General features: G+C 49.4%; 2 protein-coding genes across 3 annotated transcripts in view; one reads left to right on the forward strand and one right to left on the reverse strand.

Annotated features, from left to right (window-relative positions):
- Window positions 1-22,640, forward strand: part of NR1D1 (nuclear receptor subfamily 1 group D member 1) — a 375,483-nt gene that overhangs the window by 18,804 nt on the left and 334,039 nt on the right. The window contains exons 6-8 of one of the 2 annotated variants that reach the window (XM_060256781.1): window positions 1,137-1,322; window positions 3,891-4,101; window positions 7,001-7,215. In XM_060256781.1, the coding sequence (XP_060112764.1) occupies window positions 1,137-1,322; window positions 3,891-4,101; window positions 7,001-7,200 (597 nt within the window). In that variant the 3' untranslated portion in view covers window positions 7,201-7,215. Of the gene's footprint in view, window positions 1-1,136; window positions 1,323-3,890; window positions 4,102-7,000; window positions 7,452-22,640 lie in introns of those variants that run through there. The other variant, XM_060256780.1, reaches the window with a different exon arrangement.
- THRA (thyroid hormone receptor alpha) overlaps window positions 19,992-22,640 on the reverse strand; it is a 231,283-nt gene continuing 228,634 nt past the window's right edge. Inside the window, 1 exon segment of the mRNA XM_060256782.1 lies at window positions 19,992-20,747. Coding sequence (XP_060112765.1) covers window positions 20,497-20,747 — 251 coding nt within the window. The 3' untranslated portion in view covers window positions 19,992-20,496.

Raw genomic sequence — 22,640 nt, forward strand, 5'->3', positions numbered from 1 at the left:
AGCTCCACCACTTATTTGTCTACAAAACAACCCCTGGTTGAAAAGAAAACGCAACACGAGTCACAGCCTTGAACTTGACGAGCAAGAAGGGAAACGGTTGGCGTTGGGCACAACTCTGGCGGAGAAGGCCCTCACTGACCAGAAAGGGATAAAAAACCGTTTCAAGTGTTGCATCCATTGAAGTCTGGCTTCACAACCGAGTGCATAAATGGGCGTTTTTTCAGGCTGACTGGCCCCATAGATGGATTATGGGGAAGACTGGCACATGAAGCGTGGTCCAATAATACTGATGCTTCCAATGAGACCTCAGATGGAGGGGCAGCCTTGGCAAATAATCCAGCCAGGGAAGCATACTACACTCTCCAAGGCTGGGAGGGGGGAAGAATAAAAGTTGGGTTTAGAGAAGCGGTGCCCTAATGTGGACGTCTCAGGCTCGCCTGATCTCATCGGCGCTCGGAAGCGAAGTAGGGTCAGCCCTGGCTAGTAATTGGATGGGAGACCACCAAGGGAATACCAGGGTCGTGACACAGAACTAAAAGGTAAAGGTACTCAGTCCCCTGTGCAAGCACCAGTTGTTTCCCACTCTGGGGTGAGGTCGCATCACGACGTTTTCACAGCAGACTTTTTATGGGGTGGTTTGCCATTGCCTTCCCCAGTCATTTACCTTTTCCCCCAGCAAGCTGGGTACTCATTTTACCAACTTTGGAAAGATGGAAGGCTGAGTCAGCCTGGAGCCAGCTACCTGAACCCAGCCTCCGCCGGGATCGAACTCAGGTCGTGAGCAGAGAGCTCGGACTGCAGCTTTACCACTCTGCGCCACGGGGCTCTTCTGACACAGAACTAGGCACTGGCAAACCACCTCTGAATACCTCTTGCCTCGAAAACCCCACAGAGTCGCCATAAGCCAACTGTGACTCGGTGGCCAAAAAAAAGAACCCCTGGCAAATGTGCGAAACAGCAAAATTCACTTGGAAACGATGGCTGAAGTAGATGGAAAATGGACTATTCAGCACGTGTGGAAGCGCCATCATAAGACAGGAAAGCCCCCTCCCCCCATCTGCATAGGTTTGCTCTAACTCTGGGTTCCTTCTGTGGGTTCTCCATCTAACAAGATTCCTCCTTCCTTCTCCCACCAGGCGTGCCCCATGAACTGTCACCCCCATGGCCGCAGCGGCCGCACAGTCCAGGAGATTTGGGAGGACTTCTCGCTGAGCTTCACCCCGGCCGTCCGAGAGGTCGTGGAATTTGCCAAGCACATCCCGGGCTTCCGGGAACTTTCCCAGCACGACCAGGTCTCCCTCCTGAAAGCCGGCACATTTGAGGTAAGAGGGATTCACCCATGTCTGTGGCTTGCCTGCTGCTGTTCTTTCCTAGGCTAAAGCTAGCGGTGTTTTGGGAAGAAGGAACACTGGATTTATACTTTGCCCTTCACTCAGTCTCAGAGCAGCGTACAGCCTCCTTTCCCTTCCCTGAGAGATCTGCTCTTGAGAGAACAGCTCTGAGAGAACTTGTGCCGCTATTTGAAAGGCACTTGGTGTAATTAGTAGACTGATCAAAGCCGCCAAGTAATACACCATCTTTCAGTTTGTAAAAATATATTACAAGAATTGTGCACAACACATAATAAACGATACAATAATGATAAAGGTCAGCGGTGCTAGGGCCTTTTAAAGTAACAGAAACCTCAAAGAGACCAAAAAACCCTGTCCCCAAATGAATAGATATGTGTCCAAACTTGGAAATAGTCCAACTGAAATTCACAAGGTGGGTGCTCCTGAGGAACATAGCTTCAACATCGCCGCTTTCTTAAAAAGACGTCTCTCTAGATTTTGATGACATTTCAGTTCTTTCTTCAGTTCAAGTGGCTCAGTTATTTAGGAACCCCATTCTGCATTCTCTAATCACAGCTTCAAGCTTCTCATTTCAGTGTGAACATCTCATTTCAGTGTGAAAGTGCCTGATGTTCACACTGAAATGAGAAGCTTGATGCTGGGATTAGAGAATGTAGAACTGAAGAAAGAATTGAAACGTCATCACAATCTAGAGAGACGTCTTTTTAAGAAAGCGGCTACGTACCTCAGGAGCACCTACTTTGTGAATTCCAGTTGGACTATTTCCAAGTTTGGACTTATATCTATTCATTGGGGGATGGGGTTTTTTGGCCCCCTTGGGGTTTCTGTTAACTTTAAAAGGTCCTAGCACCACCGATCTTTATCATTATTGTATTGTTTATTATGTGTTGTACACAATTCTTGCAATATATTTTTGCAAACTGAGAGATGGTGTATTACTTGGTGGCTGAGAGAACTTGTGGCTGACCCAAGGTCACACCAGCAGCTGCCTGTGGAGGAGGAGGGGGGAATCAAACCAGGTTCTTCCCAGATTAGAGCCCGTGCCCTTAACCACTACACCAAACTGGCTTTCTGGAGTGCATATTGGTGGCGGAGAGAATTTTTCTCTAATTGTTGGTTTGTTGTCTGAAATGGGAGGGAGAACAGGGGACAGTTTCTTGAAAAAAATCCCATGCATCTCTTTTGTCAGAATCCCCCCCTTCCCCCCACCTAATGAGCATACATTTAAAGACTGCGATCTGCTGTCATCTCTTTGAAATGCAAGCTTGTTAGGAATAATTAGAGTCTGAATCGGCTGTCAGCAGACTGGATGGATCTTAGTCACACCCAAAGCAAAGGCTACAAAGAACAACATTTTTGACAAATGACTGGTTTGGGAGTTCTGGAGAGAAGCAACATTATTTGCAGCCTGATTGTGTGTGTGTTGGGGAAGGCAATGGCAAACCACCCCGTAGAAAGTCTGCCGAGAAAACATCATAATGCGACATCACCCAGAGTCGGAAACGACTGGTGCTTGCATAGGCCTTTACCTTCACCTTGTGTGTGTGTATATTCAGAAATAATTCTGCTGAGTTCCGTGGCATTTATTACAGAGGATGTATTTAGGATTACTTTGCCTTACTTGAGCAGCCAAAGATATTTTCCAGAATATCTTCTGAGAGTTAGAGCTGGAACGACTGGGTTTCTTCCCTCCATATAAGCTTTCTAAAAACCAAAGCCTCCATCCCGAACCACATTACATCGCAACACACTTTGCCGTCTTCAGAAAGTTCTTTGCTACTAGGCCATTTGAAACAAACAGGATTTGCGCAACAGCAGTCCTGGCAGGGCTTAGGAGGGTAAAGGACAGCATCTAGACCAGGGGTGGCTAAACTTGCTCAACGTAAGAGCCACATAAAATAAATTTCAGATATTTGAGAGCCACAAGACGTGAACATCAGATGTTTGAGAGCTGGAAGGAAGGAAAGAAGTAGATTGGGGAGGGAGGGAGTGGTGAAAAGAAAGCAATTTTAAATGTATTCTCCAAGCCGCTGGCTTGGCTTGGATAAGTGATTTAAAGAGATAGATTTCTCCTCCAAGCTGGCTAACAGGGTGGTGGGGGCTTCAAGAGCCGCACAATATGTTTGAAAGAGCCACAGTTTGGCTACCAATGATTTAGGGGCTCGTGCCATAGCTTCCATGTGCTGATGGGTTACAGTGACATTACCGTGCTTTGAACATCAGGCAATCCCACCTCTTAAGAGACAGAATCACGTTGGAAGGGGGCTTGGGCCTTGATGCCTTTTGTTATCCAGAGTGCGAGAGTTTACAATACAGAACCCTACAAAGACAGTTGTACTAAAGATAATTTTTGCGAAAAAACCACCACCCTGAAACGCATGATTGCCTTTAAAACAGGGTGTTGTTTATGACTTCATTGGGTCGGCAGGAGAATCTTTCTTGTCCAAAAAAATATATCAAATTTTAGGCATTGTTAGCCTGGCATTCCTGCACGTAGCCTTTCCGTGTGGCCTTACCGCCTCCCTCTCTCCCTGTCAGGTGCTGATGGTGCGGTTCGCCTCCCTCTTCAATGTGAAGGAGCAGACGGTGACGTTCATGAGTCGCACCAAGTACAGTCTGGAGGAGCTGTGGGGGATGGGCATGGGGGACCTGCTGACCTCCATGTTTGAGTTCAGCGAGAAGCTGAGTGCCTTGGACCTCTCCGAAGAAGAGCTGGGGCTTTTCACCGCTGTGGTGCTGGTCTCTGCAGGTAAGCGATTGGCTCGTAAGAACAGAAGAGAAGCCATGTTGGATCAGGCCAATGGCCCATCCAGTCTAACACTCACACAGTGGCTAAAAAACCCTCAGGTGCCATCAGGAGGTCCACCAGTGGGGCCAGGACACTAGAAGCCCTTCCACTGTGCCCTTCCCAAGCACCCAGAATACAGAGCATCACTGCCCCGGTCAGAGAGTTTCATCTGTACCCTGTGGCTAACAGCCACTGATGGACCTCTGCTTCATAGGTTTATCCAATCCCTTCTATGCTTGTAGCCACCACCACCTCCTATGGCAGTAAATTCCATGGGTTAATCGCCCTTTGGGTGAAGAACCCAAATGTGGTACGTGCCACACATTTTCTAATGTCTACAAAGTGATTTTGAGAAGTGGGTGGGGCCCCTTGCTTAGCAAGGCTTCTGATCAACGGTTGGGAGATCTGATTGGCTGTGCTGATTTTGTTAAAAATGTGGCTTGGGCAGTGGCTGCCACCGCAACACCCATGCAGTTCCTGAAGTTAAGCAGTGGGCGCCATTTTGTGGCTACCTCTGCCTCCTGCAGTGGCCATTTCGTTGCTGCGCCCGTCATGCTGTGGTTGAATTCCAGGTGTCCCTGTAGGCTCAAAAAGGTTGGGGCCTCCTCCGCTAGGTAACTAGTCTGTCTAGGTTTTTGAACTTTTCTGCAATCCTTTTTGCGTGTTTTCCATGCCGACACACTACCCAGAAGCCTTCCTGGTACCTTAAGCAACTGCACATGCTCTGTTTTGTAGGTCTTAATGGGTTGGATCCAGCTAGAGAAAGGAACATATGAACATACGAAGCTGCCTTATACTGAATCAGACTCTTGGTCTATCAGTCAGTATTGCCTACCCAGTGTGGCAGCAGCTCTCCAGGGTCTCAAGCTGAGATTTCTCACTTCAGAGGTTTCTATTTGCCTGGACCCTTTTTAGTTGGAGATGCCGGGGATTGAACCTGGGACCTTTTGCTTACTGAGCAGATGCTCTACCACTGAGCCACCATCCCGCCTTCTTCCACAGGAAGAAGGGTAACTCATTAGGCCACCAGCTGTAATTAGGAGGGAAATTGAGCAAAATCGTGTTAAGAAACCAGCTGGATTCAACCCTATTTAGTGAAAAAGCCAGCTGGATCCAAACCAAAACTGAGTGGAAAAACCAGCTGGATTCAGCCCGGAACCAAAACTGCCTCTCTCTTCTGCAAACTCACCTTTTCCTTGAATCTGTGGTCTTTTAACAGCTTAGCTCACTGTCCCAGCTGAAAGGAAATCTAATTATGTGGCTCCGTATCTTTATTGCTGCCTTGCTCCCTATGTGCTCCAGCCCCCACAGATGAAACTTGAAGATTGTATGCTCCTTGGGGCAGGGCATTGGCTTCAGCAGTCAAGCTCCTTTGGAAAATGCCACGGTGCTAGCTCATAGTTGGCTCTTAATAACAAACACCCTGCCAGGGTGTAGAGTCCTCGAGACCGAGAAAATCAGGCCATGGCTGAATTGAGTATCGGATGGTCCCGCAGCCTTCTGGAAGGCTGGAAGGGAATGCGCCCAATGAGAGCAAAGGAACCAGGACGTAGTTAGATCTGGCAGACTGCCGTCTCCGTGACGGACGCTGCCAGCGTTGGCAGCTGACACAAGAGCTCTTGCGGTACCAGGTAGGCGGGAAACTGGCAGCCAGTGTGCCCGTGTTGCTCACCCTTGCGTGAACTAGGAATAGATCCCAAAGCTTAAGATGCCATTGCTCTACAGACGGAGGGTTTTTGTCCACCCATTTGAGGCTATTAAGAGTCTGGTGGCAGCTATTAAAATATTAATTCACAAATTAGCCTATAACACGTATGAGATTATTCAGCAGATTGCTATGAATGGAGAGTGATATCTACCTGGTCGCCCTTAGTCACATACCTAATGGATCGTGATATCTTGTCCAATAACTTGCAGAATCTGATTTATTTCTGAATTGGAGGGTTTTTGTTTTTTCCGGGGGCGGGGGGAAGAGGGTAGAGGGAATAGATGATTCAGGCAGTTATAGTGTGTATCTTAATTGTTTAATTTGATTCTACAGTTGTATAGTAGTATATAGGATTGCTTTAAAATGCTGTTACCGTTTCCTGTATTGCCTGGACCCTTTTTTTTAGTTGGAGATGCCGGGGATTGAACCTGGGACCTTCTGCTTACTGAGCAGATGCTCTACCACTGAGCCACTGTCCCTTCCCTGACCAGCAGTGGCTCTCCAGGGTCTCAACCTGAGGTTTTTCACGCCTACTTGCCTGGACCCTTTTTAGTTGGAGATGCCGGGGATTGAACCTGAGACCTTCTGCTTGCCAAGCAGCTGCTCTACCACTGAGCCACTGTCCCTTCCCTGACCAGCAGTGGCTCTCCAGGGTCTCAAGCTGAGGTTTTTCACGCCTACTTGCCTGGAGCCTTTTTAGTTGGGAGATGCTGGAGATTGAACCTGGGACCTTCTGCTTACTGAGCAGATGCTCTACCACTGAGCCACTGTCCCTTCCCTGACCAGCAGTGGCTCTCCACGGTCTCAAGATGAGGTTTTTCATGCCTATTTGCCTGGACCCTTTTTAGTTGGAGATGCTAGAGATTGAACCTGGGACCTTCTGCTTACTGAGCAGATGCTCTACCACTGAGCCACCGTCCCTCCTTCCACAGGAAGGGATAACTCATTAGGCCAGCAGCTGTGATTAGGAGGGAAATTGAGCAAAATTGTATTGAGAAGCCAGCTGGATTCAACCCTATTGAGTGGAAAAGCCAGCTGGATCCAACCCAAAACTGCGTGGAGAAAAGCCAGCTGGATTCAGCCCTGGAACTGAAAAAACTCTTGCGTACGTGACACTTCATCGCCCGTTTTCTTTCTCCTTGTCCTCCACAGACCGTTCCGGCATCGAGAACCCGGCCTCGGTGGAGCAGCTTCAAGAGACACTCATCCGCGCCTTGCGGGCCCTGATCATGAAGAACCACCCCCAGGAGACCTCCCGCTTCACCAAGCTGCTGCTCAAGCTCCCCGACCTCCGCACCCTCAACAACATGCACTCGGAGAAGCTGCTCTCCTTCCGCATTGATGCTCAGTAGGGCGGAGGGGGGAGCGTCTCTGCTGCCTGCCCCCTCCCATCGTTGCACTAACAGGGACCGTTCCTGGGCTTGGACCTGGCTTACTTTATTTATATCGGCGTTAGCACAGCTGCTGCCCCTCCCTGACCCACCTGGACGGAAGCGGCCCCCCGTTGACTTTGTATATATATAATCTCTGTATATTGGAGTTCTGTGAATAGAATGGCCACTCCTCCCTGCCGTGGGGCTGGAGTAATATATTGAATCACAAACTTTGCCTCCGTTGCCTTCTGCCAGAGTCCTCTGCTGTGTGTCTCCGTTTCCCCCCTTCCTCGTCTCGCCGGCTCTTGCTCGCGGAGGGTGGTGGACCAAAGATTAGGTTGGGAGGGCTTTTTTGTAGCTGTAGCTGGAACTCTTTTGCATATTAGGCCACACCTCCCTGATGTAGCCAATCCTCCAGGAGCTTACAGGGTCTCCAGGATTCGCTGCATCGAAGGGGTGTGGCCTAATATGCCAAGGAGCTCCTGCTACAAAAATAGCCCTGGGAGGAGGGATACCGTGATTAAATGCGGGGTGGGTCTGCTCCGTGTAAGAGGGCAGAATGGAACTGCACAAACCAAGGTTGGGTTCAGGGAGAAAGATTTTTTTTACGCCCCCGCTCTAAAGAAAACATGTCCCTCTGAAATAGGGGAGCTTGCCCCACCGATTCCGTGGAACCCACTGGCACAGATAAAACTGGAGCAGGATAACCTACAGCCGAATGTTTGAGGAAGGCACTGCTTCGGTCTCACACTGTTGTTTCTGGTCAAGCCTTTTTTTTTTTTTTTGAGGGGGAGGAGGAGAAACAAAAACCTCTTTGCCAGTGGCCAAACTGCAGTTCTGGAGCCACACGTGGCTCTTCCACACACAGAATCCCACACTTCTATACGTCCGTGCTGCGAGTTTGGCCACGCCTGGACTACTTCCTTTCACGTATCATTTTCAGCTGCAAACAGATCCTGTTCTGTCTTCTGGCACCACCCTCGTTTTCTCTGGACGGGCCTTCGCCTGCACCATTCCTGTAGTCTCCCTGCCTCCGAAGTCTGGGATTCCACGCTGTTGGGCAAGCAGAGGTCCAATCACCTTTTTTTGGGCTGCTGGCGGAGTGTCCCATTGGGCAAACGGTGGGGTCCTGAGAATCCCCCACTTCTATACAGCCATGCTGCAAAGCCAGAATCCTTTCTCCATGTCCTTCTATTTAAAGGAAAGCTGTCATGTAATGCCTTTTGTGCGCATGCACACCCCGCATACGCACTCCGCGCACAATCCCTCTTCCCCGCACTCGCCAGAAATGAGACGCCAAAAACCAGTTGGGGCTGTGAGTTTTTTTTTTTTTAGGGTAGGTTTGTTTGTTTTTTTTAATCATATATTTATTACATAAATATATAGTAAAATAGACCAGCGACAATTACCATAAAAATATCTTTCTTTAAAATCCTGACCAAAAACACAAAAAAAGGGTTATTTTTTCCCCCGCCCCAAACTTTTTAGGTTTTTTTTTTTTCAAAATCGCACGTCACAGACAAATTGTGATTGTCGTATTTTTTTTTTCTCTTTTTAATATCAGCAGCTTTCCTGCTTCCCAGACGCAAAAAAAAAACCCAGGGAGGGGAAGAGGGAGGGGCATAAGGGGGTGAGGAGAAGAGGGCAGAAGGAAGGGACGGTGATGGTCTCCCTCCCTCGGACCCCTCCTGGCCCGCCACCCCTTCTGAAACACACTGAAAAAACACCTCGCGTCCCCAAACGTACATTCACTAACGCCCTGCTCAGAGTTCCTTTCCCTGCTGTGGACTGTGAGGCAGGAGGGGAAAACCCCCCACCGCAATGCATAGTAGGTGGGGCGAACGGGGGTGCCCCCTTATTGGAAACGCCTTTCCCCCAAATATTTGAGAGCGGCTCCACCCTCCCCAAACCAAGCCTGGATCCAAATCTTGCAATCGCTTGTGTATTAATACCTTTTCGGAACTAAGGTCAGCTGGGAAGAGTGACGGGTTAGGGAGGAGGGGCTGTTTGTGGGGGGGGGGAGAAGGGGGTCAGAAGAACGGTGTGATCTGCAGGATCTATATGAGGTATGTACTTGGCAAAGGAATACTGAGAAACGGTACAGGAAGAGAGCCACCACCTTCCAAAGGGGCCCCTGGGATGGAACCGACCTGCTCCCCACCCCCTCCCAGGGCTCCGTTCTGCTTGTCAAATTGTCACAGTCATTTGCTGCCCTCCATGGAGGTTAAAGGGGGCCCTGGTTCCAGAGGTCTTGAGACAGCATGGATACCAACTCGATAGAAATGACTTGGGTCGGTACCCTCCAGAAGGAGGGGGGGACGCGCAGGGCTGTAGCGAGCAGAGCCCTGCGGGCGATGCCCCCTACAGAATCTGCAGTAACCCCCACCCAATCTTCCTTCCCACTAAAAGGGAAAGATTAGGTGGGGCGCTGCAGATTCTTTAGGGGGCCCTGCCTCCAAGACCCCCCCGCTGGCTACGACCCTCGGGCGACGCTGCTGCCCTTGGCTGGCACCACGGCGTAAAGAGGCAAGATCAGAAATGACAGGCATGGTGGCGGCGGTGCTAAGTGGCGTGACATCTGTGGGTTGTGGGGAAAGGGGTTCGCCCTGAGCTCTGCTCTTCTCTCTAAAGACTCTGCATCTGTCAGCCTACCCCCCCCCCCGTCAGGGCTTACAAGACGTTTTGTACTGCCTCCTACAAGATGGGCCCACGAGAACGTCTTCTGCTCTCTGCAGTGAGCGCTTTGCGTACATCCCTAGGCTGCAGCTCCAGCCCTCAGGCTGTCTTTTCCCCTCTGCCCTCCTTATCGAATATGCATGCCAAAAGCTACCCGGTTCCCCTTCAGGAATGGAGGTGGGAAGGGTGAGCCCTACACAGAGGTGGTCCTACACAGAGACCCTTAAAAAAAAAAAAACTACAGAAGAGGAAGAGAGTTTGGGCCGTCCCTTGCCGCCTCCCGATTTGATGGGCATGAACTGGTGTGGAGGAGAGGCCTGAGCTGCAAAAAGGGTTCTTTGGCTAAACGTTGCAGGCTCCAAGGACAACAAATGCTCGGAGGGCAGCCCTATGGTTCCTGCCCCCTTTCTGGAACATGACTGGATGGCTTAAGGGCCGCCTCACACAACCGCAGACCTTTGGCTGCGCTCCACTAAAGGACATACAAGAGTTTTGCCTAGGAGAATTAAATCCAAGGTTAACTTATTTGCACAAGATGTGGCCTGGTTGGTACTGGCAATGAGGGGTGAGACTCATCGGGGGGCGCTTTTTTTGGTAGCAGGAACTCCTTTACATATTAGGTCACGCCCCCCTGATGGAGCCAATCTTCCAAGAGCTTACAGGGCTCTTAGTACAGGGTCCAGAGATAGAATTCTAGCAGGGGCTACTTTACATATTAGGTCACGCCCCCCTGATGGAGCCAATCCTCCAAGAGCTTACAGGGCTCTTAGTACAGGGTCCAGAGATAGAATTCTAGCAGGGGCTTCTTTACATATTAGGTCACGCCCCCCTGATGGAGCCAATCCTCCAAGAGCTTACAGGGCTCTTAGTACAGGGTCCAGAGATAGAATTCTAGCAGGGGCTCCTTTACATATTAGGTCACGCCCCCCTGATGGAGCCAATCCCCCAAGAGCTTACAGGGCTCTTAGTACAGGGTCCAGAGATAGAATTCTAGCAGGGGCTACTTTACATATTAGGTCACGCCCCCCTGATGGAACCAATCCTCCAAGAGTTTACAGGGCTCTTAGTACAGGGTCCAGAGATAGAATTCTAGCAGGGGCTCCTTTACATATTAGGTCACGCCCCCCTGATGGAGCCAATCCCCCAAGAGCTTACAGGGCTCTTAGTACAGGGTCCAGAGATAGAATTCTAGCAGGGGCTCCTTTGCATATTAGGTCACGCCCCCCTGATGGAGCCAATCCTCCAAGAGCTTACAGGGCTCTTAGTACAGGGTCCAGAGATAGAATTCTAGCAGGGGCTCCTTTACATATTAGGTCACGCCCCCCTGATGGAGCCAATCCTCCAAGAGCTTACAGGGCTCTTAGTACAGGGCGTACTGTAAGCTCCAGGAAGATTGGCTACATATCGGGTGTGTGGCCTAATATGCAAAGGAGTTCCTGCTACAGAAAATGCCTTGAATTTGGTACAGAGCCATTCCTCTTTACCACAAAGTTTAGGAACCAAGAGTGGGTCTTGTATGCCTCAGGCAGCCACGGATGACCAATTGCCAGGAGGTAAGGGTGGGGGGGGGGGCGCCACGCAGTTCAGCCCAATGATTCTAGGGCTACTCAGTAAATAAGACCAACAAGAAGGGTCAGTAATATGGCATCCAGGGGCACACTAAATTTGAGTGGGACAACCTCATGCTCCGTGAGGCTGAGAACAGCAAGAGACTCCTGTCAACGGAAGGAGGAGGAAGGGAACCAAACGAGCTGCATGAGAGAGAGAGGGAGACAACTTCCAACCGCAATTGGGGAGGGATTTGAGATGGGAGGTTGTGCAACGTGTGTGTGTGTGTGTGTGTGTGTGTGGGGCGCAAATGTGCAAAAGTGCCCAGGGAGGCTTAACGCTTTGTGTGCATAGGCAAGGCTGCATGTTTATTAACACACACACAGTGTTGACTGGGCTACGTCTATATGTACACAAACCCCGCGGGCAGCTCTGCGTGGGATATTCCGTTGCACAAACCCCGTTAAAACGAAAGCGATTCAGTTCGACAGGCCTTGTGCTAGAGAGCCGCTGTGCATCTGTCCCCTATATATACACATACGCATATACATCCATGTACACGCACACATCCCAAATAAGCATTTATACTTTGGGATGTTCGAGATGGAACCACCGGGGCCCGTTTCCCTCAGGACTTCAATTCCCACCCACCGATTAGACGCTTCTGTTTCCTTGAGCTGGCTGTACTTGGCAAGCAGAGTGAGAACCAAAAGATTACTGGGTAATGAGACTTCATTATTTAGTATAAGGCAATGAAGAATTAATACCCTGCCCGGCTCCCTTCCAGATAATCGGGGCATTTTTTTTAAAAAAAACGCCTTGCAAGATGCTTAACAGAAGGGCAGAGAGAGAGTGAGAGAGATTCTGCACTGAATGCCTTGCTATGTACAAATATTTACAAGAATTACAAATCCGGAATAAACTGTACACTGCTTGGTATATATATATATGAAAGCACCCCCTACTGGCTGGTTAAAGAATAAGGCCTCCAGAAAGAAGGGGAGAGAGGGAGGAATGGGGAGTGTTTCAGCCCCCTGGTGAAGAGGGTGAGTGAGAGGGAGAATGGGGGGAGACGGGGGAAGCTGGCCGGAGTGTTTTAGGCAGAGAGAGAGAGAGAGAGATCTCACTCCCGCACTCTTGTGACCGCAAATAGGGTAGACTGAAGCACACGTGCACACACGTACAGAGGGCACGCTCCCCGCACATGAAAACAATCACACTTATTTTAGCAGCCACTCCAATATGTATATCTCTGTGCTGGAAAACAACCCAAACGCTTCACCCGATAGCCCCAAACATGGAACGACGAGACCACGGGCTGACATCTGACATTCGTCAAGCGTGTTTATTTGGCCACGAACAAGCTGCGGGCTAGGTATGCACAGCCCACGAGGTGGAGGCAAGTTCCCTGCACCCTGTGTGGAAATACAGTCACGCTAGGTCAGCTCTCGAGCTGGAAGCACAGAAAAAGTTGTGCACACACACACAGAGGGGACGGGACTTCCTGCACTTAACACAGAGGGATAAAACTGACTGCGGACGTGTGCCTATCCTGACAGAAAACCACACACACACACAAGGGGGGAAAAAAACCAATCCGCTCAGTCACACACATTTGAAACATGCACCTGAGTTGATTGTACACGTGGCATATGCCCAGGGCTCTCAAACGTAGATCCTGGAAGTGCCTCTCCCAGAGATGTCTAAATATCTGGAGAGACAACCACTGATGCACGTATCTGACACGCTGCGTACACAAATGCCAGTGCATACCACACAGAAAAATGTCGTCACACAGGCAGGACCGAGACCACCCAAGTTCGTGCACGCAGGGGCTAGCCCTCACAGAGCATGCAAGTCTACTCAAAATGGGTGGCTCTTCACAGCCCTCTGCCGTTTTGCCTGTACCAGGAGAAATGGCTCTCTGTGCTTTGGCCCACGCCGAATAATACACTTTCGATCCGCTTTGCGACTGGATTTCATTGTGCGAAACGGCAAAGTCCACTTGCGAATGACTGCCAAAGGGCGCTGAAAGGGTATTATTTGGTGTGAAAGAGATTAGTTAATGTAACTGATACTTCCACAAAAAGGGACACAAATGACATGGGGTGTGTGCGTGTGTGTGGGGCAGCTGTCTCTGAGGTACCAGCCTACCCCCCCTAATCAGAAAGGGGTGACAAGACCATGGACTCCTGCGTCATACTGGGATCAAAATAAATTCTTATCTGTCAAAGGGGAGAACAAGAGGAATTCGGCAGCTAGCACTCAGATGTCACTTTCTAACATAAAGAAGTTTCAGAGGTAGATTGGGGGGAAAAGTTGAGGGACAAAATGGCTGTTTTGTCACTTCCTTGTGGCAGCGGAGCTCTGAAGGCAGGTTTGGCTTACCCTCTACATCTCTTCTACTTGTTATGGCTCAAGAGAAGGGCAGGCGGCCCAAATCCCTAGCGTTCACTTTCAAAAGATGTGGGAAAAGACATTAATGTCTTCCTTTTCACCTTCAAGAGATAGGAAACGGTCTCCAGAGACCTCACAAGATGTTTTAGGACGTATGGCTAAAAATGCCTAAAAACGATGGCTGAGAGAACGGCGGAGAATAAGAATGTGGTGTGCGTTTTTGCATTTATACCACACGGAAGCAGGCGCGGTACCTGTAACACAACTGGATGCAACCCAGTTAAAGAGAGTTTCTGTTCCCTCGACAGCTGAGGAGAAGAGGAAATTTGTGCAGGCCATGTAGGGGTCCGAAGAGCTGGACCCCAGGATAATCTTTTCTGCACGGATAACCAAAGAGGCAGAAGCTTACTGGCCAATAACTAGCGCCCCTCCCCAAGTGACTGAGGCAAACTAGGCGATCGCCTAGAGCGCCAGTATTCTGGGGGTACCAAATTGCACGCCCCTCCATGTGACTCGGTGGGGGGGGGAAGGGTGACAGAAGTTAGCCTTGACTAGGGTGCCAGACATTGTTTGGGAATAAACAAAACTGGGCGATATGAATTGCCGAGTCCAGCTGATATCTAAGGCAGCTTCATATATCCACATGGTCGAATTGTGAGGTGGTCCGACCACAACTCATAGGTGACGCTCCAGGTTGTCTACGGAGACCCGCTTTATCAGAAATGGCCGCTCCGTTCCACACCAGCCAGCTGGCTCTTTGTCACCCCCTATTTTTGTTCGGGGGGGGGGGTGGGTGGGAAGGGAAACCTAAGGGAAGGTCTAGGACATGGCCCTACCTGAAATGATACCACAGGCTGGGGGAGGGGGTTGCAGCGAGTTCGGGAAGAGGTTAAAGGGGCAGAACTGAAGGAAGGAAAGCCCAAATCGATCTAACTTTACCTTTACGGGAGTGTTTTTGCATAGTGATAAAAAGCAGCAGGCGAATGAAAGCAAAGGAAATGAAAGAATGAAAGCAAAGGAAAAAGGTGTGCGAAGGAATATTCAACTACCAAAGAGAAGAAGAAGGTAATATTGGATTTATATCCCGCCCTCCACTCCGAAGAGTCTCAGAGCGGCTCACAATCTCCTTTCCCTTCCTCCCCCACAACAGACACCCCGTGAGGTGGGTGGGGCTGGAGAGGGCTCTCACAGCAGCTGCCCTTTCAAGGACAACCTCTGCCAGAGCTATGGCTGACCCAAGGCCATGCTAGCAGGTGCGAGTGGAGGAGTGGGGAATCAAACCCGGTTCTCCCAGATAAGAGTCCGCACACTTAACCACTACACCAAACTGGCTCTCCGAGGAAAGTTACTCGGGTCTAAGGAAGTGTGTGTATACCATAAATAGGTGTGCTAACAACGTGCACACTTTTACAAAACAGCACATTTAAAAAGCGGTGGATGCTCCAGTTTGGAAGGAAGCAAAACGTTTGCTAATGGGAAGGGAACCTGATTCTATGGCAGAGCGCAGGAAATGCATGAAGATAATCACGGGTTCAAAATATGGCTGTCTCCAATAAAAGCAGTTCCTCTACCTGTGTGCGTATACACACGTGTATTGGGAGCGGGGGGAGATTTTGATCTGGAAAAGGGCTCACAGATACATGGCGAAGCATGCCCTTTTCCTGTGTCCTTGTTTCCATTGAAGAACAAGCCTGCCTAGAGATTCTATGTGCGCTGGATGTCTGATTTGGTCTTCAAGTAGCGCCAGTGGGAATAGCCCCAAGTCTTGAGACCCAGAGATCTTTTGCTAACTGAAGCACGCAACGTTGAGCTAGACAGACGGATGGTTCGGCTCCCGTAAGGCGGATTCGTACGTTTATATGATAAACCCTCCGTTTGTTATTTAAGGTCCTTAGAAATCTTCTGTTTCCCTCTGGGGCCCCTCAAAGAGAAAGAGTCTAGAGCCTTTACTCGAAAGCAAACCACTAACTCTGGAGTTAGTGTACAGTGAAGCAAAGCCAAAATTGCATAAAGGTAGTTTCTGGATGGACGGGCGAGTGCGCATCCCCTCACACACACACACAAGTTTTTAGCACACCGCACATCACACGGGAGTTAAGTGCACAAGTGTCTCTATAATGCTTGCTTTAAAAAAGGCTGCGGAAATGGTGAGTTGGGGTCGGAGCAGATTTTTGAAAGGGAGCAGAGCTGTAAATGGGAAGGAGCGAAGAACGTGGGGGTCCTGTGGGAAAGGGATGCGGGGGAAGGAGAGGGCAGAGGTCAGGTGATCTCTGTGAGCTGGTTGCTTCTCTAAGGCTGATCCGAGCACCAGGACATTGAAGCATCCTTTGCTTGAAAGTGTTTTAAATTAGGAACTGCGAGGCTAGGAGAGAGGCCACCAAATTCACGGCTTTACACCCCTTCCCCAGCCATACACTCTTGTGCCACACCACAGGCCCCCTCCCCCAAGATTAACTCACATTTTCCAGGCCCCCCAAAAAAAATACAACTGCATTTTGCCTCCCCCCACCTCCACACCCCCAATACAGCTCCAGTGGACACATCTGCAAGCTAACTGGGAAAACAATTATAGCTTTGTATCATTCTGAGCTTAAAAAAAAAATAATTAAACATCTCTCATACAGACAAAGGTTGGATTCCATGCGAAGAACAGCTGAATAATTAAGCAAAACTGCAATGCATCGGTGCCTATTTTGCATAATTTATTCTGCTCGTGCCGTGGAATCCCCGCCTACTTCCACTCTGGGTTCAAGATTTTACCAGGCTTAGTTTAAGTCTAGCTCATAGCCGTAAGGACTACAAACTTCTTGTAAAAAAAAAAAAATAGAGCGAGAGGGAGAGTGAGACTCTCAGGATTTGAACACAATACCGAATTCCATGCTTGTGTGGTGTTTGCGCGTTTAGAAGTACAGGCCTGAATACAACCAACCACATTCATAAATTCTGATCAGGATTTCGGACCACGTTTTAGTACCGACTCAGCAGCAGTCCCCCCCTCCCCCCATCAACCGCACGCCATTTTAAGATGGTTTTTTTTAAAAAAAAAAACTTTTTTTCTTCCAACCCCAATTTTGTTTGCGTAGTATTTTTTTTTTCTTGTGAACAGACCCGTACAAAGATTTTTTTTCCTTGTTAATTAAAAAAATTATACATACTTATATATATATTTCTGTATATTAGCTTAAATTGGAGCTGTGTTCTCCACACGCCGGCCCCTGAACCTTCCGACGGTACATCTGACATGCACCCAAACCATCGTTGAACATTTCCCACAGCGTCTTGAATGAGGTAAGAGGTAAAGGGTTTTTCTCAACGGAAACCAAGTGACAGAGAGAGAGAGAGAGACAGAAAAAGAAAAGGAGAGATTGGGCAAAAGGGGAGTAAAAATAGAAAAAATAAGTCACTCCCCCGCGCCAATATTACATTACAGCTTTTAAAAAAGAAGTCTTGCCTAACAGACTGACGGAAAAAAAGACAGATCCGTCACAGAAAAAGCGGCTCAGGAGAGAGGCCTGACCCAAGAACAATGTTAAGTGCCGAAAATACGTGTCTTTAAGATGGTCACAGTCTGGTTTGTGTTAAAATGAAATGGACAGAAAGAAGGAATCGGGAGGCTGGTGGTCTTCTCTTTGTTTTTGTTAAAACTCCCCAACTTTAGCACAGCAATCAGCAACTGAAGGTTTGGGGCCCAAATCAGACGCTCAAAGAAGCATCTGTCTGCACCTTGGCCAACACGACCTCGTTGCCAACCCGGAGGAAAAGAACCTACCCGGAAGGTCTGCTGGTGGTAGAAAACGGGGTTCGGTTGGCAGTCCATTTGGGGAAGTGGGTGGTGGGGATGGGGGGTGGGGGGCTGGCTCACTGGTCATTGTCTCTCCCCCCCCCCCCCCGCCCTCCAATGCTGCTGCCACGAAAGGAGCGAGTGCTGATTGTGGCTTTAAAGGGTCGGCCTGTTTCCCAAACAACCGGGGCAGATAGTGAGAAGGGGATGACGCAAAGATGTCCCTGACGAGACAGGGGGGGGCTGGCTAAGTCTGGAAATCCAAGGTGCTTCTTCATTGCCTCGCTTGTCTAATTTGGCTCTTCCAGATGTGAGTTGACTGCACCGTTTTCTGGTTTTGTTTTTAACGCTTTCTGGTTCTGGTTTTAAACGCTGCCAAGCCTTTTGGGCAATAAGGCTCTGAAAGAGACAGCCCCCATTCCTTCCCACCTAGTGCCTGCAACCCAAGAGCTTGGTTCTGCCCCCCCCCCAGGTGTCAGAGGCGTCGATGCTACACAAGTGCAGAAGAACGGGGTTTCTTTGCTAAACGGGAGTCCGGCAGCCCTTTCACGATGGACACAACCGGGGCTATCTTTTTGTAGCAGGAACTCCTTTGCATATCAGGCAGCGCTCCCCTCGTGTAGCCAGTCCTCTGAGAGCTTATAGGGCTCTTAGTAAAGGGCCCACTGTAAGCTCCAGGAGCATTGGCTGCATTGGGGAGGTGCAGCCTAACATGCAAAGGAGTTCCTGCTAGAAACGAAAGCCCTGAACGCAATTTAATGCACCCAAAAGCTTTCAGAAGCTCCCAAGAAAGCCTTCACTGGCCAAAGTTATGGCAGTTTTGAAGGTGCTAGCGGACTCCTGCTTGATTTTGCCACAAAAGACTGTCGCGGCGATTCCCCTCGGGGTTGCTTTTGTCTTCTGAAAGCGACAAAGAGGGGTGACCCTTCTCATACAAACAGTGGCTCCCTCTGTCCCCAGAGATGGAACATGGGCACGGTTCGACGGAAGCCTTTGCCCTTTCCCCTGTGGATGTGAACATGACCGGTGCGAGAACAGGGACAAATATTTACGGGCGTAAGGGGCAGGGGATATTCTCAGAGAAAGGGCTTTAAGCGGACAGCAAGCAGCCTGGCACCTCCCTGGTTCTCTCACGCAGAGTTGGCCGCCCCCTCCCCATCCCTTAACGGCTGGAACTGTGGGATGCGGCCAACCTCCTGTGAATTTTGTCTTCTCCACTGATAAGTGCCATTTGCAACAACAACAACAATAACAAAAATCAAAGGGGGGAAGGGGGGGGGAAGCATTCGACCCTTACTTGGTTCTCCAGGAACGGGGAAGAGTCAAGGTTTCTGGCTCGTTGCCTCCCCCCAAGAGAGAAGAGCGTGGAAGGGCGGGCAACAGAGAACGTTAGTGCAGCAAGAGTTGTGGTATCGCCACGTGGCGCGGGAAAGCGTGTGCAAAGAGTTAGCGAGGGCCGCTTCCGAGCCTGGTGGGAGCGATGCATGCAGGTCTGCAGCTGGGGGGGGGCAGTGTAAGCGGGGACGTTAGACCCCCCCCCCGCCTTCCTTCCCCAACATGGAGGTAGATTGGCCACAGGGAGGGGAGGGGGGGTTTCAGGGGATGGAGAGGGGCGGGAGGTTGACATCTTATTTCTGGTGGGGAGTGATGAGTTTAACCCCTCAGCACTGGAATAAGAAGCCGGCGCCCCGTAAGTTCGAGCCCTGCAGTGCGATTCGAAGCAAAATAAAATAGATTTCTCACTCAATCACCTGTTTTTTTCCCGGTGGGGGAGGAGAAAAGAGGGAAGGGTGTCCTTTTCCTATTTCAAAGTGCATCTGTCCTTCACGGTTAGGACTGAGAACCTCAACTAGCTGGGTTGTTTTTATTTGTTTTTAGACAAACCACCTTAGGACTTTCCTCTCCCCCTCTTCCGACCCACCAATAATTTAATAGGATTTCTCTCTTTCTCTCTCTCTCTGTTCCTTTTCTTTCTTTTTCTTAAAAAAATCTTTTATTTCTTTTACAAAAAAAAAGTGCATTTTATATTTTAGCCTCCTAGGGAGGATAACTAAATGCTAAGAGTTCTAAAAGAAACTGAAAAATAAGAATAAAACAAGCAAACACACTCTAACGTTTCCTGGGACTGTTATGTGCAAAAGAAACATATATATATTTATATATATTGGTAATCAAGTCCATTTAAACGAGAGAGGTTTGGATCAGGGCTAAAAGCACAGAGGCGCTGACGGTTTCCAGTGCTGGGGGGTGGGGTGGGGGAAACTCTTTCAAGATGGGAAAAAGGGCAAAGGAGGTGGCGGGGGGGGGGGGTTGGAGGAGGGAGAGTAGTATGTGGATTGATCCCCCACCCTTCATTGTTTTAAAATTTAAGACAACTTGTCTCACCCCTGAAAGACAACTTCGGGACAAAAAAGGGGATTGGTGGGTGTAAAATAAGCAGGGAGGAAGATCATATTGCCCATTTTTCTGTTTTTTTTTAAAGTCTGCCTAGACGAAAGCGTTGGCTACTGCACAAGTCTACTTGGTAAAGGAAAGTTTTTGTAGAAGTTCAACCTTTTTCCTTTCTTTCTTTCTTTTTGGTGTCCCAGCCCCTATCACCGATGCCTTGCCTCCCGCTTCCGTGTGATTCGCTGATGCTGACGTGCAATATTTTAGAAAAAACAAAACAAAAACAAAAACGAAAAGAAAAAAAAAATGAAAACAACAAAACAGAACAAAAAAAATTCTTTTTTTTTCTTTTTGAAAATCTGTGTCCGAAGTGATGAGGTGGGGGCTCCGCAGCCCAAGTCCAGACGTCGCCCCAGTCCCGGTTTGCCTGCCTCCCCGATTCTCCCGTGCCACCCTGTTTGCTCCCTCCCTCTCTTCCCCCCACCCTAGACTTCCTGATCCTCGAAGACCTCGAGAAAGAGCGGGGGAAAGAGCTCTGTGGGGCATTCCACCTTCATATGCAGGAAGCGGCTGGCGTGACAAGCCCCGATCATGCGCAGGTCGGTCACCTTCATGAGCAGCTTGGGCCAGAAGTGGGGAATGTTGTGTTTCCGATAGTTGATGTAGTGTTCAAACGCCAACAGGTAGGTCTCTTGGCATTTCTCGATCTTGTCGACGCAGATCAGCCCACTGCGGTCTGTGGAGGGAACGGAAAGAAGAAGGCTGAGTCCCTCGGGGCCTACATAGCTCGACTTCAGGTGGAAGAATAAGAAGACTGCAGATTTATACCCCACCCTTCTTGGTGCAGTGGAGAGAGAGAAGGGTGGGGTATAACTCTGCAATTCTTCTTTTTCTTCTTGTCCTCTCTGAATCAGAGACTCATAGCAGCTTACAATCTCCTATATCTTCTCTTCCCACAACAGACACCCTGTGAGGTGGGTGAGGCTGAGAGAGCTCTCACAGCAGCTGTCCTTTCAAGGACAACCCTGCGAGAGCTATGACTGACCCAAGGCCATTCCAGCAGCTGTAAGTGGAGAAGTGGGGAATCAAACCTGGTTCTCCCAGATAAGAGTCTGCGCAAAACCACTACACCAAACTGGCCCTGGAAGCAGGGTTTGGTGAGATACCAGCCATTCGTGCTTGACTCAATGAATGGAATGTGATTGTATCACTTGTTTGCAGTCTCTCCAGCACGCATGCGCCTGACGAAGTGAACAGGGAAACGGATATTTACCGGTGTAGCGTTGCGCAGTTACATTACGGGGGTTTTTGGACTTTTTCTGGACTACTGGAACTCTACGGAGCCCTTAGAACTGATATACCTTTTTTTGTTTGTGAGAGCAACAAAGAATGGAGCTGGTGCTCTTTATGTATTGTTTAATGGTTGCTTCTGATGTTTGCTTGGGTCAGCATGCTCTGAATTAAATATGTGAATTTGTTTGCCATAGATTTCTAACTAAAATTGTTTGCAGCAAACTTTTGGGCTGTGTGCTGTAGTGGCTTTTGGTGGGCACTTCTGGACCCAGCTACCTATTTTTTTCTTCGGCTATGCACACACAGGCGTTGGCTGTGGAGCTAGGGAGCCCACGCGGCACTACTTCATGCACTTTCCTTGCCTCAGAGCCAACAGAGCAAACAGGACAAAATAAATAGGCTGCATTACGCAGCACAGTTGAGAAAGTGCCTTATCCCATATACTGATGAAGTATATACAGGATTTGAGAACAAAATTGTTTCCGGCGGTGATATTTGGGGGATTTTTGGGGATGTCACAGGAAGTGCTGTGAAGTCACTTCCTGTTTCCGGCAGTGGCATTTGGGGAAATGATGTCATTTGGGGGAAGTGATGTCACAGGAAGTGATGTCACTTCCTGCTTCCGGCAGGTGGCGCGCGGGGGGGGGGGGAGAAATGATGTCACCATCATGTCACTTCCTGCTTCCGGCGGTGGCATGACGTCACCGAATTGACGCCACTTCCTGTTTCCGGCGGAGCGCACACGCACACACATCCTTCCCCCCTCAAGGTGTCCCTGGCTGGCCTGCAGATATTATGGCCACCCTAGACCCCAAAGACCCTCCTGAAGCCGAAGGGGGAGAGAGACAGTGGTCATGGGGGTGGGAGGAGGGCTATTATTATTATTTGTTTAAAGCAGTGGTAGCTGCCTACCAAACCAGCCATGATCTGCCGTAACAACCCCCCCTGAAACCTGGGTGCCCACAAAACATTGCAATCTCCTCCCATTTTTATTTTAAACTTGTTTTTCTCCCCACTGTTTTTTCAAGCCCCCCCTGGAGAAGTGACATACATCAAAATGGTGGCACACACGCGGGGCTACTCTAGGCATTTTCAGGAAACTGATTTTCCTGGACGCTCTAGCCATTTGGGAGGTAAAACTCTATGGTACAATGTCCCCAGCACTGGGGCTTGAAGAGAACTTGCGACCCTCCCCCGGTTTCTTCTACCACTGACAGGTATAGAGATACAAATGTGTCTCTAAGTTTTCCCCAGTGAGCATAAAGCAGCGTTGAGTGGCTTTTTCTGTCAACATGGCTGGGGAGGAAAGGTTGAAAGGGTTTTTCCGCATTCTCGT

This window comes from Heteronotia binoei, chromosome 15 (assembly GCF_032191835.1).
Source record: "Heteronotia binoei isolate CCM8104 ecotype False Entrance Well chromosome 15, APGP_CSIRO_Hbin_v1, whole genome shotgun sequence".
In the NCBI taxonomy this organism is placed as follows: Eukaryota; Metazoa; Chordata; class Lepidosauria; order Squamata; family Gekkonidae; genus Heteronotia; species Heteronotia binoei.